Source organism: Elephas maximus, chromosome 12 (genome assembly GCF_024166365.1).
Source record: "Elephas maximus indicus isolate mEleMax1 chromosome 12, mEleMax1 primary haplotype, whole genome shotgun sequence".
Classification (NCBI taxonomy): Eukaryota; Metazoa; Chordata; class Mammalia; order Proboscidea; family Elephantidae; genus Elephas; species Elephas maximus.
This window is the reverse complement of record NC_064830.1, coordinates 48,338,485-48,350,893: the sequence shown is the minus strand read 5'-3', so window position 1 is coordinate 48,350,893 and position 12,409 is coordinate 48,338,485. Positions and strand designations below refer to the sequence as shown.

At 49.2% G+C, this 12,409-nt stretch overlaps 1 protein-coding gene across 1 annotated transcript in view; it reads left to right on the top strand.

Moving 5' to 3' along the window:
* The window catches only part of ALK (ALK receptor tyrosine kinase), a 1,066,008-nt gene that overhangs the window by 1,034,289 nt on the left and 19,310 nt on the right, over positions 1-12,409 (top strand). Inside the window, exons 17-23 of the mRNA XM_049904948.1 lie at positions 669-767; positions 1,240-1,392; positions 4,544-4,648; positions 6,422-6,608; positions 7,650-7,740; positions 8,080-8,144; positions 9,791-9,920. Coding sequence (XP_049760905.1) covers positions 669-767; positions 1,240-1,392; positions 4,544-4,648; positions 6,422-6,608; positions 7,650-7,740; positions 8,080-8,144; positions 9,791-9,920 — 830 coding nt within the window. The remainder of the gene's footprint in view (positions 1-668; positions 768-1,239; positions 1,393-4,543; positions 4,649-6,421; positions 6,609-7,649; positions 7,741-8,079; positions 8,145-9,790; positions 9,921-12,409) is intronic.

Sequence of the window (12,409 nt, the reverse complement as noted above, 5' to 3'; positions counted from 1 at the left end):
GGACATGATGCATGCCTGCACATGGTGTTCGTCCATCCCACAGACTAGCACACAATGCATGCCTGCACGTGCTGTTCGTGCCCTGTGTTTTGCTTTGACATCCTGTGAAAGATGCTTGTGTTAACCTTGTGCTCTTTTTTCCAAGCCCTGGGTGGGTGGGAGGAGCCCAAGGGGGGAGCCCAGTGATGGCCCAGTCCCATGTGAAAGGAGGGACGGGAGCCTTAAGGCACAGGGGCCCCACTCCTGGATACTAATCTTTTCCACCCCTTCCTGGCCCCATGGGACAGGAAAAGAGCTCCTCGCTGCTGCTGCTGCCCTCAGGAGGCTCAAGGGGACAGTCACCCATTCCTGAGGAGGCCAGAACCATTCAACTCTTGCTCACATTGACTGCTTGCAGTGGGGCCCCAGCAGAGTGGTGAAACCCCTGCCCCCACAGTGGGAGCTGGCCTGGAGCTGGAAGGGGAAAGTGGCCCACACAGAGACATTCATTGAGCCGAGCCCTGACTGAGCCCCTGTGCCTGAGCCTCCCTTCCACCCTCATCTCCTCACCCCCAGGGCCCCTCACTGACCCACTGGCCTTGGCCAGAGCTGCATGCCCCACTGATGCACATGTGTGTTGAGACTTTGGCACCCACCTCTATGTTAAACTCTTCTCTGGTTTGCTACAGGGGGCAACGCAGCCTCAAACAATGACCCCGAAATGGATGGGGAGGATGGGGTTTCCTTCATCAGTCCTCTGGGCATCCTGTACACCCCAGCTTTAAAAGGTACCCCCTCTGCCAGGCAGCAGGAGCAAACCTCCCTAGGCCAGCTCCACTTATCAAGTGTCCTGGAAAACAGCGTGTGTGGTCTGATAGGGCATGGAGTCAAAATGCTGAACAGGCAGGCCTATCCCAGAAAATGCAGCAAAAGCCATACCCATACTTGCACCCACTCAACCTGATAGCCAGGCATGTGGGCCAGCCCATGTCCACACAAAGAGATACACGGGCACCCGTGTGTCCTCGTCTGAACTCCATCCACACACCAGGATGCACCAGAAGACTTCCCCACAAAGAGGACTTCTGGTGGCAGTAGGCCCAGGAACAGGGACCAGATAACCAACAGTGACCAGCTAGAGAGAAAGCACAGAACTGGGCCTCCCATGAACCCTGCCCCAGATGCCTCTGAGTATGGGAGTGGGGGTGCAGGGCAGTCTTCCAGGGCTCAGTGGAGCTGACCCTGCCTCCTTGTCAACAGTGATGGAGGGCCACGGGGAGGTAAATATTAAGCATTACCTAAACTGCAGTCACTGTGAGGTAGATGAGTGCCACATGGACCCTGAGAGCCACAAGGTCATCTGCTTCTGTGACCACGGGACGGTGCTGGCTGAGGACGGTGTCTCCTGCATCGGTAAGAGGGTGAGGGGGGAAAAGGGGGAAGTGGGGAGGAAGGGGCCCAAGCTTGAGCTTGGCCCATTGATGCAGCTGGTTTCCATGGACTCAGATTTTGTAAGCCCCCGTCCCTCCCCTGCCTGTCCCCAGCAGGGGTGCTCTGTACGTGAAAAGCATATAAAGGTATGCGATGGGTCCTGAAACACTCTTTAAAGTCATTTAGTCCTGAAAATAACAAGTGTCATCAAGGATGTGGAGAATCTGGGGCTCTCATCCAGTGTTGGTGGGAGTGCAAAATGGTATAGTTGCTTTGGAAAACTGGCAGTTTCTCAAAAAGTTAAACATAGAACTACTATAACCCAATGACCCAGCAATTCCATTCCTAGATAATACCCAAAACACTGAAAGCAGGAACTCAGACAGACACGCATACATCAATGTTAATTGTGCCATTTTTCATGAGCCAAAAGGTGGGAACAACTCAAGTGACCATCAACAGATGAATAGATAAACAAAATGTGGTATATCCATACGATGGAGTATTACCCTGCCATAAAGGATAACCAAGTCCTGATACATGCTACGACACGGTTGAACCATGAAAACATGCTGAGTGAAATAAGTCAGACACAAAAGGACGAATAATATATGATCCCACTTAAATGAAATATCTAGAAGAAGTACAAACATGGAGACAAAAGATTTGTGGTAACCAGGGGGTAGGAGGAGACAGATAATGGGGAGTTAAAAAAAGTCTACCTTTAAGTTAAAAGTACAAAATAATGCAGTTTTCATTGTATTAATACTTGTACTCTTAAAGAAAAAAAAAAAGCTAGTCATTCCATCCTAAGGAGCCCTGGTGGAGCAACTGTTAAAGGCTTGGCTGTGAAAGGTCAGCAGTTAGAACCCACCAAGTCGCTCCACAGGAGAAAGACCTAGAGATCTGCTTCTGTAAAGATTAAATAAAAAAAAAAAAAAGAAAATCCTGTGGGGCAGTTCTACTCTGTCACATGGGGCCACTACAAGCCAGAATTGACTCAATAGCACCTACCAACAACAATAGCCCAGCCGCCCTCTGACATTCCCTCCAAGATGTCATCCCGTTTCCACTCGAACATTCCCAAGGGCAGGCACCTCATTACTCACAAGGCATGTTGCTCCATGTGAGGAGTTACAGAGCGGGAACCCTGTTCCGTTCATTGGATTTCTTACTTACAACATTGTCTTTCCAGCACAATGTTTAAAGACAGTGCTTGTGTGTGTGTGTGTGTGTGTGTGTGCTTTAAGTGAAAGTTTACAAATCAAGTCAGTCTCTCATACAAAAATTTATATACACCTTCCTATGTATTCCCTAGTTGCTCTCCCCCTAATGAGACAGCACACTCCTTCTCTCCACCCTGTATTCCCCGTGTCCATTCAGCCAGCTTCTGTCCCCCTCTGCCTTCTCATCTCCACTCCAGACAGGAGCTGCCCACATAGTCGCATGTGTCTACTTAAGCCAATAAGCTCACTCCTCATTAGTATCGTTTTCTGTCTTATAAAAATAGTCCAGTCCAATCCCTGTCTGAAGAGTTGGCTTTGGGAATGGTTCCAGTCTTGGGCTAACAGAAGGTCTGGGGACCATGACCTCTGGAGTCCTTCTAGTCAATCAGACCATTAAGTCTGGTCTTTTTATAAGTATTTGAGGTCTGTATCCCACTGCTCTGCTGCTCCATCAGGAATTCTCTGTTTTGTTCCCTGTCAGGGTAGCCAGGCACCATCTAGTTCTTCTGGTCTCAGGCTGAGGTAGTCTGATTTATGTGGCCCTTTCTGACTCTCGGGCTCATAATTACCTTGTCTTTGGTGTTCTTCATTCTCCTTTGCTCCAGGTAAGTTGAGACCAATTGATGCATCTTAGATGGCCACTCACTAGTGTTTAAGGCCCCAGATGCCACTCACCAAAGTGGGATGCAAAATGTTTTCTTAAGAGATTTTTTTATGCCAATTGACCTAGATGTCCCCTGAAAGCATTGTCCCCAGACCTCCACGCCTGCTACTCTGGACTTTGATTCCATTCCTAGATATATACCCAAAAAACTGAAAGCAGAAACTGAGACACATGTACATCAATGTTAATTGCAGCACTTTTCATGAACTAAAAGATGGGAACAACTCGAGTGACCATCAACAGATGAATGGATAAACAAAATGTGGTATATCCATACGATGGAGTATTACCCTGCCATGAAGAGAAACAAAGTCCTGTTATGTGCTACTACGTGGATGAACCATGAAAACATAAATAAAACTTCGGTTTATTCAGGAAACTGCTTTTGGTTTAGTTCAGTTGTGCTGATCTGTCCTGTATTATGTGTTGTCTTTCCCGTCACCTAAAATAGTTCTTTTCTACATCTAATTAAGGGATACCCCTTTCCCTCTCTCCCACTCCACCCTTGTACCCATCAAAGAAAGTTTTCTTCTGTGTTTAAACTACCTCTTGAGTTCTTATAATAGTGGTCTCATACAATATTTGTCCTTTTGCAACTGACTAATTTCACTCAGCATAAGACAGTGCTTTTATCCTCCCCCTCCAAGTCTTCTCCAGATCAAATAATTTCAGTTGATTTCAATCATTTCATACAGGACAGTTTCATGACTCCACCCCATCTGGCCTCCCACTTCTGCATGTGTTCCAGTTTGTCAATGTCCCCTTTGAAATGTAGTGTCTGGTGCCAAGTCTGATGCCCACATGTGTGCCCAGGTGGCACCAGGTATACCAGGGAGCTGTGCTGGCCTTGTGCCATGGAGGGCCACGGGGGAGTGAATTTAGCCAAGTGTGTTACTGGCAGGCACAGTCTATTGTTGGGCCATACTGAGTTTGTCATCATCTAAGGCCCCTAAATCTCTCCCAGATGCACTATTGTTTTCTTGTGCAGCTCATGTTTTGGACCAACAATCCAGACTTTCATATTTGTCCCTGTAAAGTTTTCCTTCCACCCCAAAGCTACCACTGAAAGTCTGCAGAACCAGGCTGAGCTTAGTCCGTGACAGGGAGGGCATGACTGGCCTCCAGGGACAGGGAGCAGAGGAGGCTTTTGTCCTGGCTGTGGAGGTTGTTTCTTACTTGGAATCAGCTCAGATTCCCAAGGGATCAGTGTGTTTTCAGTGCATTGTTGGAACCTGTCTTCCAGTGTCACCTACCCCAGAGCCGCACCTACCACTCTCGCTGATCCTCTCTGTTGTGACCTCCGCCCTCGTGGCGGCCCTAGTCCTGGCTTTCTCCGGCATCATGATCGGTGAGTGTACCAGGGCCCTGGCTTCCAATGGGTGGCAGCGAAGGCACCTCTGGCAGAATTGGGCTGTAGGTGCCACAGATGCCACTCTGTCCACTAGCTCCTGGAATCAGGGGTGAGTGGTAATTACGACAACTCAGGCCAAGCCAAAACAGAACTACCCCACCTCCACCAACTAGAGCAGCTGTGGCTCCCCAGAGGACCCCTGATTCAGAACCTCATCCCTGTGTGTGGCCTCCTGGCTTCTCACGGAGGACAGGGGTGGGTGTTTCCCTTCAGAAGTTGCCCCAGTGGCTACAGCTCACCCCCAGACTTTGCCTTCAGCTCTCATCAGACCCTGTGCTTTAATGGACGCAGCTTCCACCTTGGGTCGCTGCATGTGTGACACATTGAGCCTGCTGTTGCCCAGGCCCCACCAAGCCAAGCAGGGAGAGTGGAACACTGGCCCTGAGTGTCTTCCTCCTGGGTCTGGAGGCTGCAGGGGGTGAGCATGCTCCCAGGGTAGAGGCACAGGGACATGAAGGAAGGCAGAGGGGAGGCTCAGCCAGCACCCTGGGCGGGGAATCTGCAGGGTAGACAGTGGGTTTCAGGGTATAAGAGCCAGCACTTGTTGCGCACTTACTATGTTGCCAGGCGATGTACACATTTTAGTTCATTAAATCCTCAAACAGCCCTGTGATGATGGTGGGCACATTTCATGGACGAGGGAACTTGCCCTGGCCAGTAAGTGGTGGGGCTGGATTTACACCCGAGTCCTCCCTCTGGGTTTCCATCTCTCCCTGCCTTACAGAATTTGCCTTACAGAATACCCTCAAGTGTAGGGAGATGTGGTGATGGTCACTCACATTGGTAATGCTCTTTGGAATTTTTCAAAAACCATTTTATGGTCATGAATTCATTTGCTATAACAACCCCAGGGTGTGGGGAGTAGGGGTAGGGAAGCAGGGCAGGAGTGACTATCTCTGCTTATAGGGAAGGAAACTGAGGTCCAAAGAGGTCAAATGGCCTGACCAGTGTCACCCAGCATGTAAGTAACAGGTGGGATTAGAACCAGTCCTCAGACACTAGTTGAGCCCTCTCTTCCCCACACGGCCACACGCTGGGCAACCTTCCCAGCTGCAGCCGCACAGGTGGCCAACGGCTGAGGCCTCTCCACTCTCAGATCCATCTCCCTGTTTGCAGCAAAGCCACACTTCCCCCGGGGTGCCCACCCAGTGACTGAGCATAGCAGAAACACCAGGCATGCCTACTCCCAGGGGACATGTGACTCCTCTGATGGCTGACTTTGACTCTAGGATTCTCCCACAGCCTGGCCATAACTTCCTTAGGCTACATGGTCCTCTAGGGGGCTTCTACTCAACTTTACTCCCCTGCTTGGGTCCGATTTGCACTGTAGTCCTGGGCTCTCTGAGCCTTCCTGGCTGCCTCCCCCATTTTCTCACATAGGCATTTCCTCGTAATAAACTCCTTATGCATTTAATCCCATCTTGTGTCTCTTCTCAGAGGACGCAGGCTACTGTGACTTTGCTCCTGTATAATAGCAATAAAATCTTTTCCATTTCTATCATTTTAAGCTTTGCTTTTTACTTTTGACCATGTTTCTATCAAAGTTACACTTTCACAGCTCTAATCATTATTGTTAGTATTACTAAGTGTGATGGAAAGAGTTAAAGGTCAGGAGAGAAGATGGAGCTCCAGGAGGGCTTCCTGGAGGAGGTGTCCTGTGCTGGGCATCAAGGGCCAGGCCGCCTCTAGCTGACCACCATCTGTCTGCAGTGTACCGCCGGAAGCACCAGGAACTGCAAGCCATGCAGATGGAGCTGCAGAGCCCCGAGTACAAGCTGAGCAAACTCCGCACCTCGACCATCATGACTGACTACAACCCCAACTACTGCTTTGCCGGCAAGATCTCCTCCATCAGTGACCTGAAGGAGGTGCCACGGAAAAACATCACCCTCATCCGGTGAGCGCCTCCGCCTTCCTCTGGAGGGGCCCTGGGGGTCGGGCAATATCACAGCACCACGATTCCTCCAGTCTCAACAGGCCAGCAAAGCCACCCCTGGGCCCCCCTCACCCCAGGGGGGACAAAACTTAACGTTTAGAGGCCTTTGGGGGCATTGTTATTTGTCCACTTTAACACCCCATGTGTATTCATGGAGTTTATAGGAAGGGGGGAAGCCTCAATGGGAAGAACCAGAGCTCCCTCAAAATCCATTCAGGTAGTTCTAGTATATGCTACAACATTAGTAAACCTTGAAGGCATTATGCTGAGTGAACTAAGTCAGACACAGAAGGGCAAATATCATATGATCCCACTTACTGAAATATCTAGGGTAAGCAAGTGTGTAGAGACCAAAGCTTGTTAGTGATTACCAGGGCAGGGGCCCTGGGGTGATGGGGCTTTATTGTTGAAGGGGTGTTGAGTGTCTGGGCTGATGAAAGACTTTTGGAAGTGGATAGTAATGATGGTAGCACAACGTGATGAATGTAAGTAATGCCACTGATTATATGCAGAAAAATGATTAAAATGGCAAATTTTTGTTATATATATTTTAACACAGTTAATTTTTTTTTTTAATTCATTCAGGTGTCCCCTCCCTCAGGAAGCCTTCCTGGCCCCTCCCCCTTCAGGCAGGGCATGCCCCTCCTCCGAGCTCCCAGAGCCCCCTGTGCCTATGGCCTGTCCCTCCCAGGCAAGGACCGTGTCTTACTCACCAACTTGTCCCTGCAAATATCAGAGTTTCAGTAAGAGTTCACTGAAAGAATGAAAATTGGCCATTGTCTTGAATCCCTGGCTGGAAGCTTTCTTTCCATTTTCAGGTACAGAAATTGAGGCCCAAGATTGCCTAGTAAAGTCAGGTTGAAGGCAGTTCCTTTGAGTGTCTCTGTTACCCTTGGTCGCTTGGCCTATCCACTAAGTGGGACTCTCAGGCTCTGGGGCCCCAGCTGCCCATTTCTTGTGGCCCAGCCTGACTCTGCCTCACCTGTCTTCTCCTTTCCACAGGGGTCTGGGCCATGGAGCATTTGGGGAGGTGTACGAAGGCCAGGTGTCTGGAATGCCCAACGACCCAGGCCCCCTGCAAGTGGCTGTCAAGGTAAAAGGGGGACCCCTTTGAATCTGACCTTAGCTCACAGTCTCTATAATCAGTTGTTGAGTAGTGTATGTCAGACAACCCCATGTACGTCGGAACAGAACTATGTGCCATAGGGTTTTCAATGGCTGTTTTTTTTCAGCAGTAGATTGTCAGGCCTTTCTTCTGAGGTGCAGCTGAGTGGACTCGAACCTCCAACTTTCTGGTTAGCAGCTGAGTGCATTAACTGTATGCCACCCAGGAGCTCTGCAGGTCTATAGTCTTCAGCTCTCACCTGACAGCCTCTCACTCCTGCCGCTCACAGCCCTTTTCCTCCTTTCCACCCTCCCCTTCTGTGCCCAGACACTGCCAGAGGTGTGTTCAGAACAGGACGAACTGGATTTCCTCATGGAAGCTCTGATCATCAGGTAAAGCCACAGACAGACACCCCCCATGTCCCCTCCTCACCCCCATAAAGAGCATGGAGATGTTTCTAACATAGACGTCTCCGAGGGAAATGGTGTTGATGTCCTCAGGCATGTCCCTTTCTCCCCAACATGGGACCCCAAAATTCTTGCCATTTCTTACCAGTGAGGTTCATCCCCAGAACACTTATCTCAGGAAAAAATTTCCATGGTCTCTTAACCAGACTGATACGATTCTGCCTGTACCCAACATCCCTGTGTCATCCATCCATTCTGCTTCCCTCACTTTTTCTTGAGAAATAGAGCATGCTAGTTTTTTGGCAGTAGAAGCTATAATCTCTGTCCAAGTACACTTTCCCATGCCCTTCACTGGCCCCAGCTCTTAGGCCTACTATAAAGGAAACGTGCTCCAGTGTGATGGAAGGCTGCCCCACCCTGGGTCCAAGTCGGAAGGGCAATCTCAGCTGGCTGTGCCCTCTAACTTGTGGCTCCCAGGTCTAGATTTAAGCCAGGGCCCCTAAGCTGGGAACCTCAGCAGCCCAGTCTCTTAAGGGTGTCTGCTGAAGGGGGAGCCAGATGTTGGACACCAAGGTCTGGCTAGGCCTTGTGGAGCCCATTGCACTGGGACACCTCACACATCCTAACAGGCTGGGGCAGCACAGTATCTTCCTTTGGTGGAAGTGGCAGGGGAAGGAGACCAGGCCAGTACTGTGATGTGCTTATGGGGCCAAGAGCCACAGAAGGATACCCAATGGGGTCAGCACCTTGCCATAAATATAACTTATTCATTTTTTGATTATACATGTAATCCATGATTATTGAATAAGATTTGGAAAGTGTAAGATTATATGGCAGGAGACCCAAATTACTCGATCTCACCATTCATGACTACTAACAATTAGCATGTTTATACTTCTGTATACAGTCACCCAGCCTTTTAACTGTGTGTGCACGTGTATGTGCTTGTGGCAGTACATGCTTGTGCGCATGTGCCTGTGTGTATGTGCGTGCATGCCTGTGTGTGCTTGTGTATATGCATGTGTGTGTGTATGCACACTCGTGTGTGCCCATGTGGAGTTCCCTGGCCCCACTACCCTGTACGTCCTGATAGGATCATGTTAACAACAGCAAAAAAAAAAAAAACCTCAGGCCCATTTTCCTGACCGGGGCCCCTCCCCATGAGGAACCCACACAAGATTCCAAGGACAAGCAGGTGAAACGTCCTCAACCTGGCTCTCTGTCACCTGGCAGGTTTCACAGGTCCCTCATGGAAATAGTTTCCTCAGCTTCTGCCTTAGGTCCCCCTCAGAGAACTCAAACATGAACCCTAGCAGCCAGTCCATGACATCCGGGAAGAACACTCTCCTGCCCCATCTCACATTCTCCCCCTGGCACCTGCACAGCCTCCCACTGTCAATCAAATCCACCCCTGTGAGTGCACTCCTGTCAGCCTGCCTCTGGCTCTTCCCACTGCTCAGCAGAGAGTCTTTGGCAGCAGCTCAGCATGGGGCCTGGTGCACATATTTACAGAATCCATTTACATGGTGTGGCTACTAAAAAACATAATCTCATATCCTGCACTTTCCACTTGTTTAGATTTTCCCAGATTCTGAGCTCACTTAAATTCGGTTTCACCCTGTGCTCTGCAGCAAATTCAACCACCAGAACATCGTGCGCTGTATCGGGGTGAGTCTTCAAGCCCTGCCCCGCTTTATCTTGCTGGAGCTCATGGCAGGAGGGGACCTCAAGTCTTTCCTTCGAGAGACCCGCCCTCGCCCGGTGAGTGAAAACCAGTTCTTCCTCCAGTAGTTTGCCAAGGAAAGGAGAAGGAGCAGCAGTAGGTGGCCTGGAAAGCAACATACTCAACAGGACCAAGGGAGGCAGCCCTTGACTCGGACTTGGGGTTGTGGACAGAGGTGGACCATGGCCAAGCCATGGCCCTGAGAAATTGCACAAGCTTTATGCAATGGATTCTGGAACCTGAATCCATTATTATGGGCTGCTGATTCTGGAAAACCAAGCTAGAGACAAGCACAGAGGTGGGCTTCATGACAGTCATGGCACTCACTCAGCCAGCTGACCTGGGGCAAGTCAGCCTACATTCATTCCTGGAAGGCCCCACTTTCCACTACTGATCTCTCAAATAGGTATAGTAACACCTGGCCATCCCGACCTGGCAGTTTTACAATAAAATAAAAGTGTTAAAATATTGAGGGAGGTGCTGCATATGTGCTGTGGCTAAGGGCATAGGGCTTGGGGAAGTGAATAAACCTAGAGTCCCAAGCTTGGCCACTAGACAACCTCGTGACTAAAGGCAGTCAACTCCCTGCTCTAACCTCCATATCTGTACACGTGAAGTCCAGAGCTTAGACTAGAACATCTCAGTGGTGATTCTAAATTTTAAAATACAACACACGGGGCAGGCCTGGAGTCCACCCACTCACTCCTCTCACTGCCAGGGTCTCCAGCAGGCTCAGGGCACTAGGGATGAGAGCAGAGAAGACCCCCTGAGTGGGATCTTGGCTTCCTCAAGAGCCACTGGACCATGATGGCCACAGGAAGACATGCACCACAAAAGCAGTGGACACCTCCCCAACCCTGGGAAAACAGAGAAAGGCTAACGTCACCCTATGACAGAAAGCCCAGAACTTCACTCACAGCTCCCCGGGAGTCTTTTATTGGTATAAAATAGTATGTATTGCCCTGGGGTTTTTTTATGGGCCCTTTGGGTACAGAGTCCCCGGGTGGCAGAAATGGTTAAAGTGTTCAACTCCTAGCCGAAAGACTGGCAGTTTGACCCACCTACAGATGCCTCGGAAGACAGGCCTAGCAATCTGCTTCTGAAAGGTCACAGCCTTGAAAGCCCTATGGAGTAGTTCTACTCTTTACTTATAGGGTCATCATTAGTTGGAATCAACTCAACAGCAACTAACAACAATGTCCTTCGGGTATAGCCCCCTCAGAAGCTGTGACACCAAATGAAGCATTACACCTCCCTGCACCTCGGTTTTCTCACCTATAAAAATAGGATATTGGTCTAAACAGTGTCCCTGAAAGGATGGGCCACAAGCGCTCTGAGATGCTACACAGCATGAGAGCTTTCAGCATAAATTCTTTGGTGAAACTTGGGACCCACTGTGTGCTATTCATCTTATAGCTTCTCAGTACCTGTTATCATATAGTCAAAACTCTGATAGGTCCTGTCATAAAGACACCTGCTTAATCCAAGAATTCCTATACCTGTTTGACCTTTGAATTCTTTATCACAAACTCGCTTTGGAAAATACTGGACAAGACCCTCTCTGAGTACCAACAGCATGTGTCCACAACCATGACTGAATTAAGAATATCTGGTTGCCTGTACACCAATGTTCATTGCAGCACTTTCCACAATAGCCAAAAGGTGGAAACAACCCACAACTCCTCTTTCCTTTCCTAACTATATACACACACGCCTCTCAGGTTGCCAACCGTGATCTGCTTCCGTGCCATCTCATTAGTGGAGCAGTTAATTTGCTTAGAGCAGCCAAAGACAGGGAGCCAGATAAACCTGGCCCAAGGGTGATGTCTGGGAAGATTTAGTCCCTGCAGCCTCCCAGCTCGTGGAGCACTGGAGACATCCTGAGTGATGAAGGCAGAGACACAAACAGACTCGAGTGAAGAGAATTTTCCTCACGCCTCTACCACAGCTGGGACCAAGCCATCCCTTTGTAGGCACAGAAAAGGATTTTCTCAGAGAGAGAAAAAATATGTCTAATGCCATAGCACAGACCTGGTGGTGTAGTAATTAAGAACTCGGCTGCTATCCATAAGGTTGGTAGTTTGAATCCACTAGCTGCCCCTTGGAAACTCTGTGGGGCAGTTCTACTCTGTACTATAGGGTTGCTGTGAGTCAGTATCAACTCGACAGCAACAGGTTAGTCAGTATTTAGTTAATGTGTAACAAATGGATGAATATTTCCTTTAGAAATAGACGAATTTTATTTTTCCCAGGACATAGGGACCACCCCACCCACAGGGCCCAGTACTTTCAACTCTAACAAGGTTTTTTGAAAAGCCAAACCCAAGGAACTATTTCCTAAGACCCTTTCAGCCCCCCATGTAATAACCCCAATGATAATTGCAGATCCCTTTGTTAAGCACTTACTCTGTGGCACTACACTAATTTCTTCATGTGGATCCTTGTAACAATCCACTGAGGGCAACACTATCACGCCAATTTCACAGAAGAGGAAACTATGGTGTGGAAAGAGACTGAGTAACTTGCC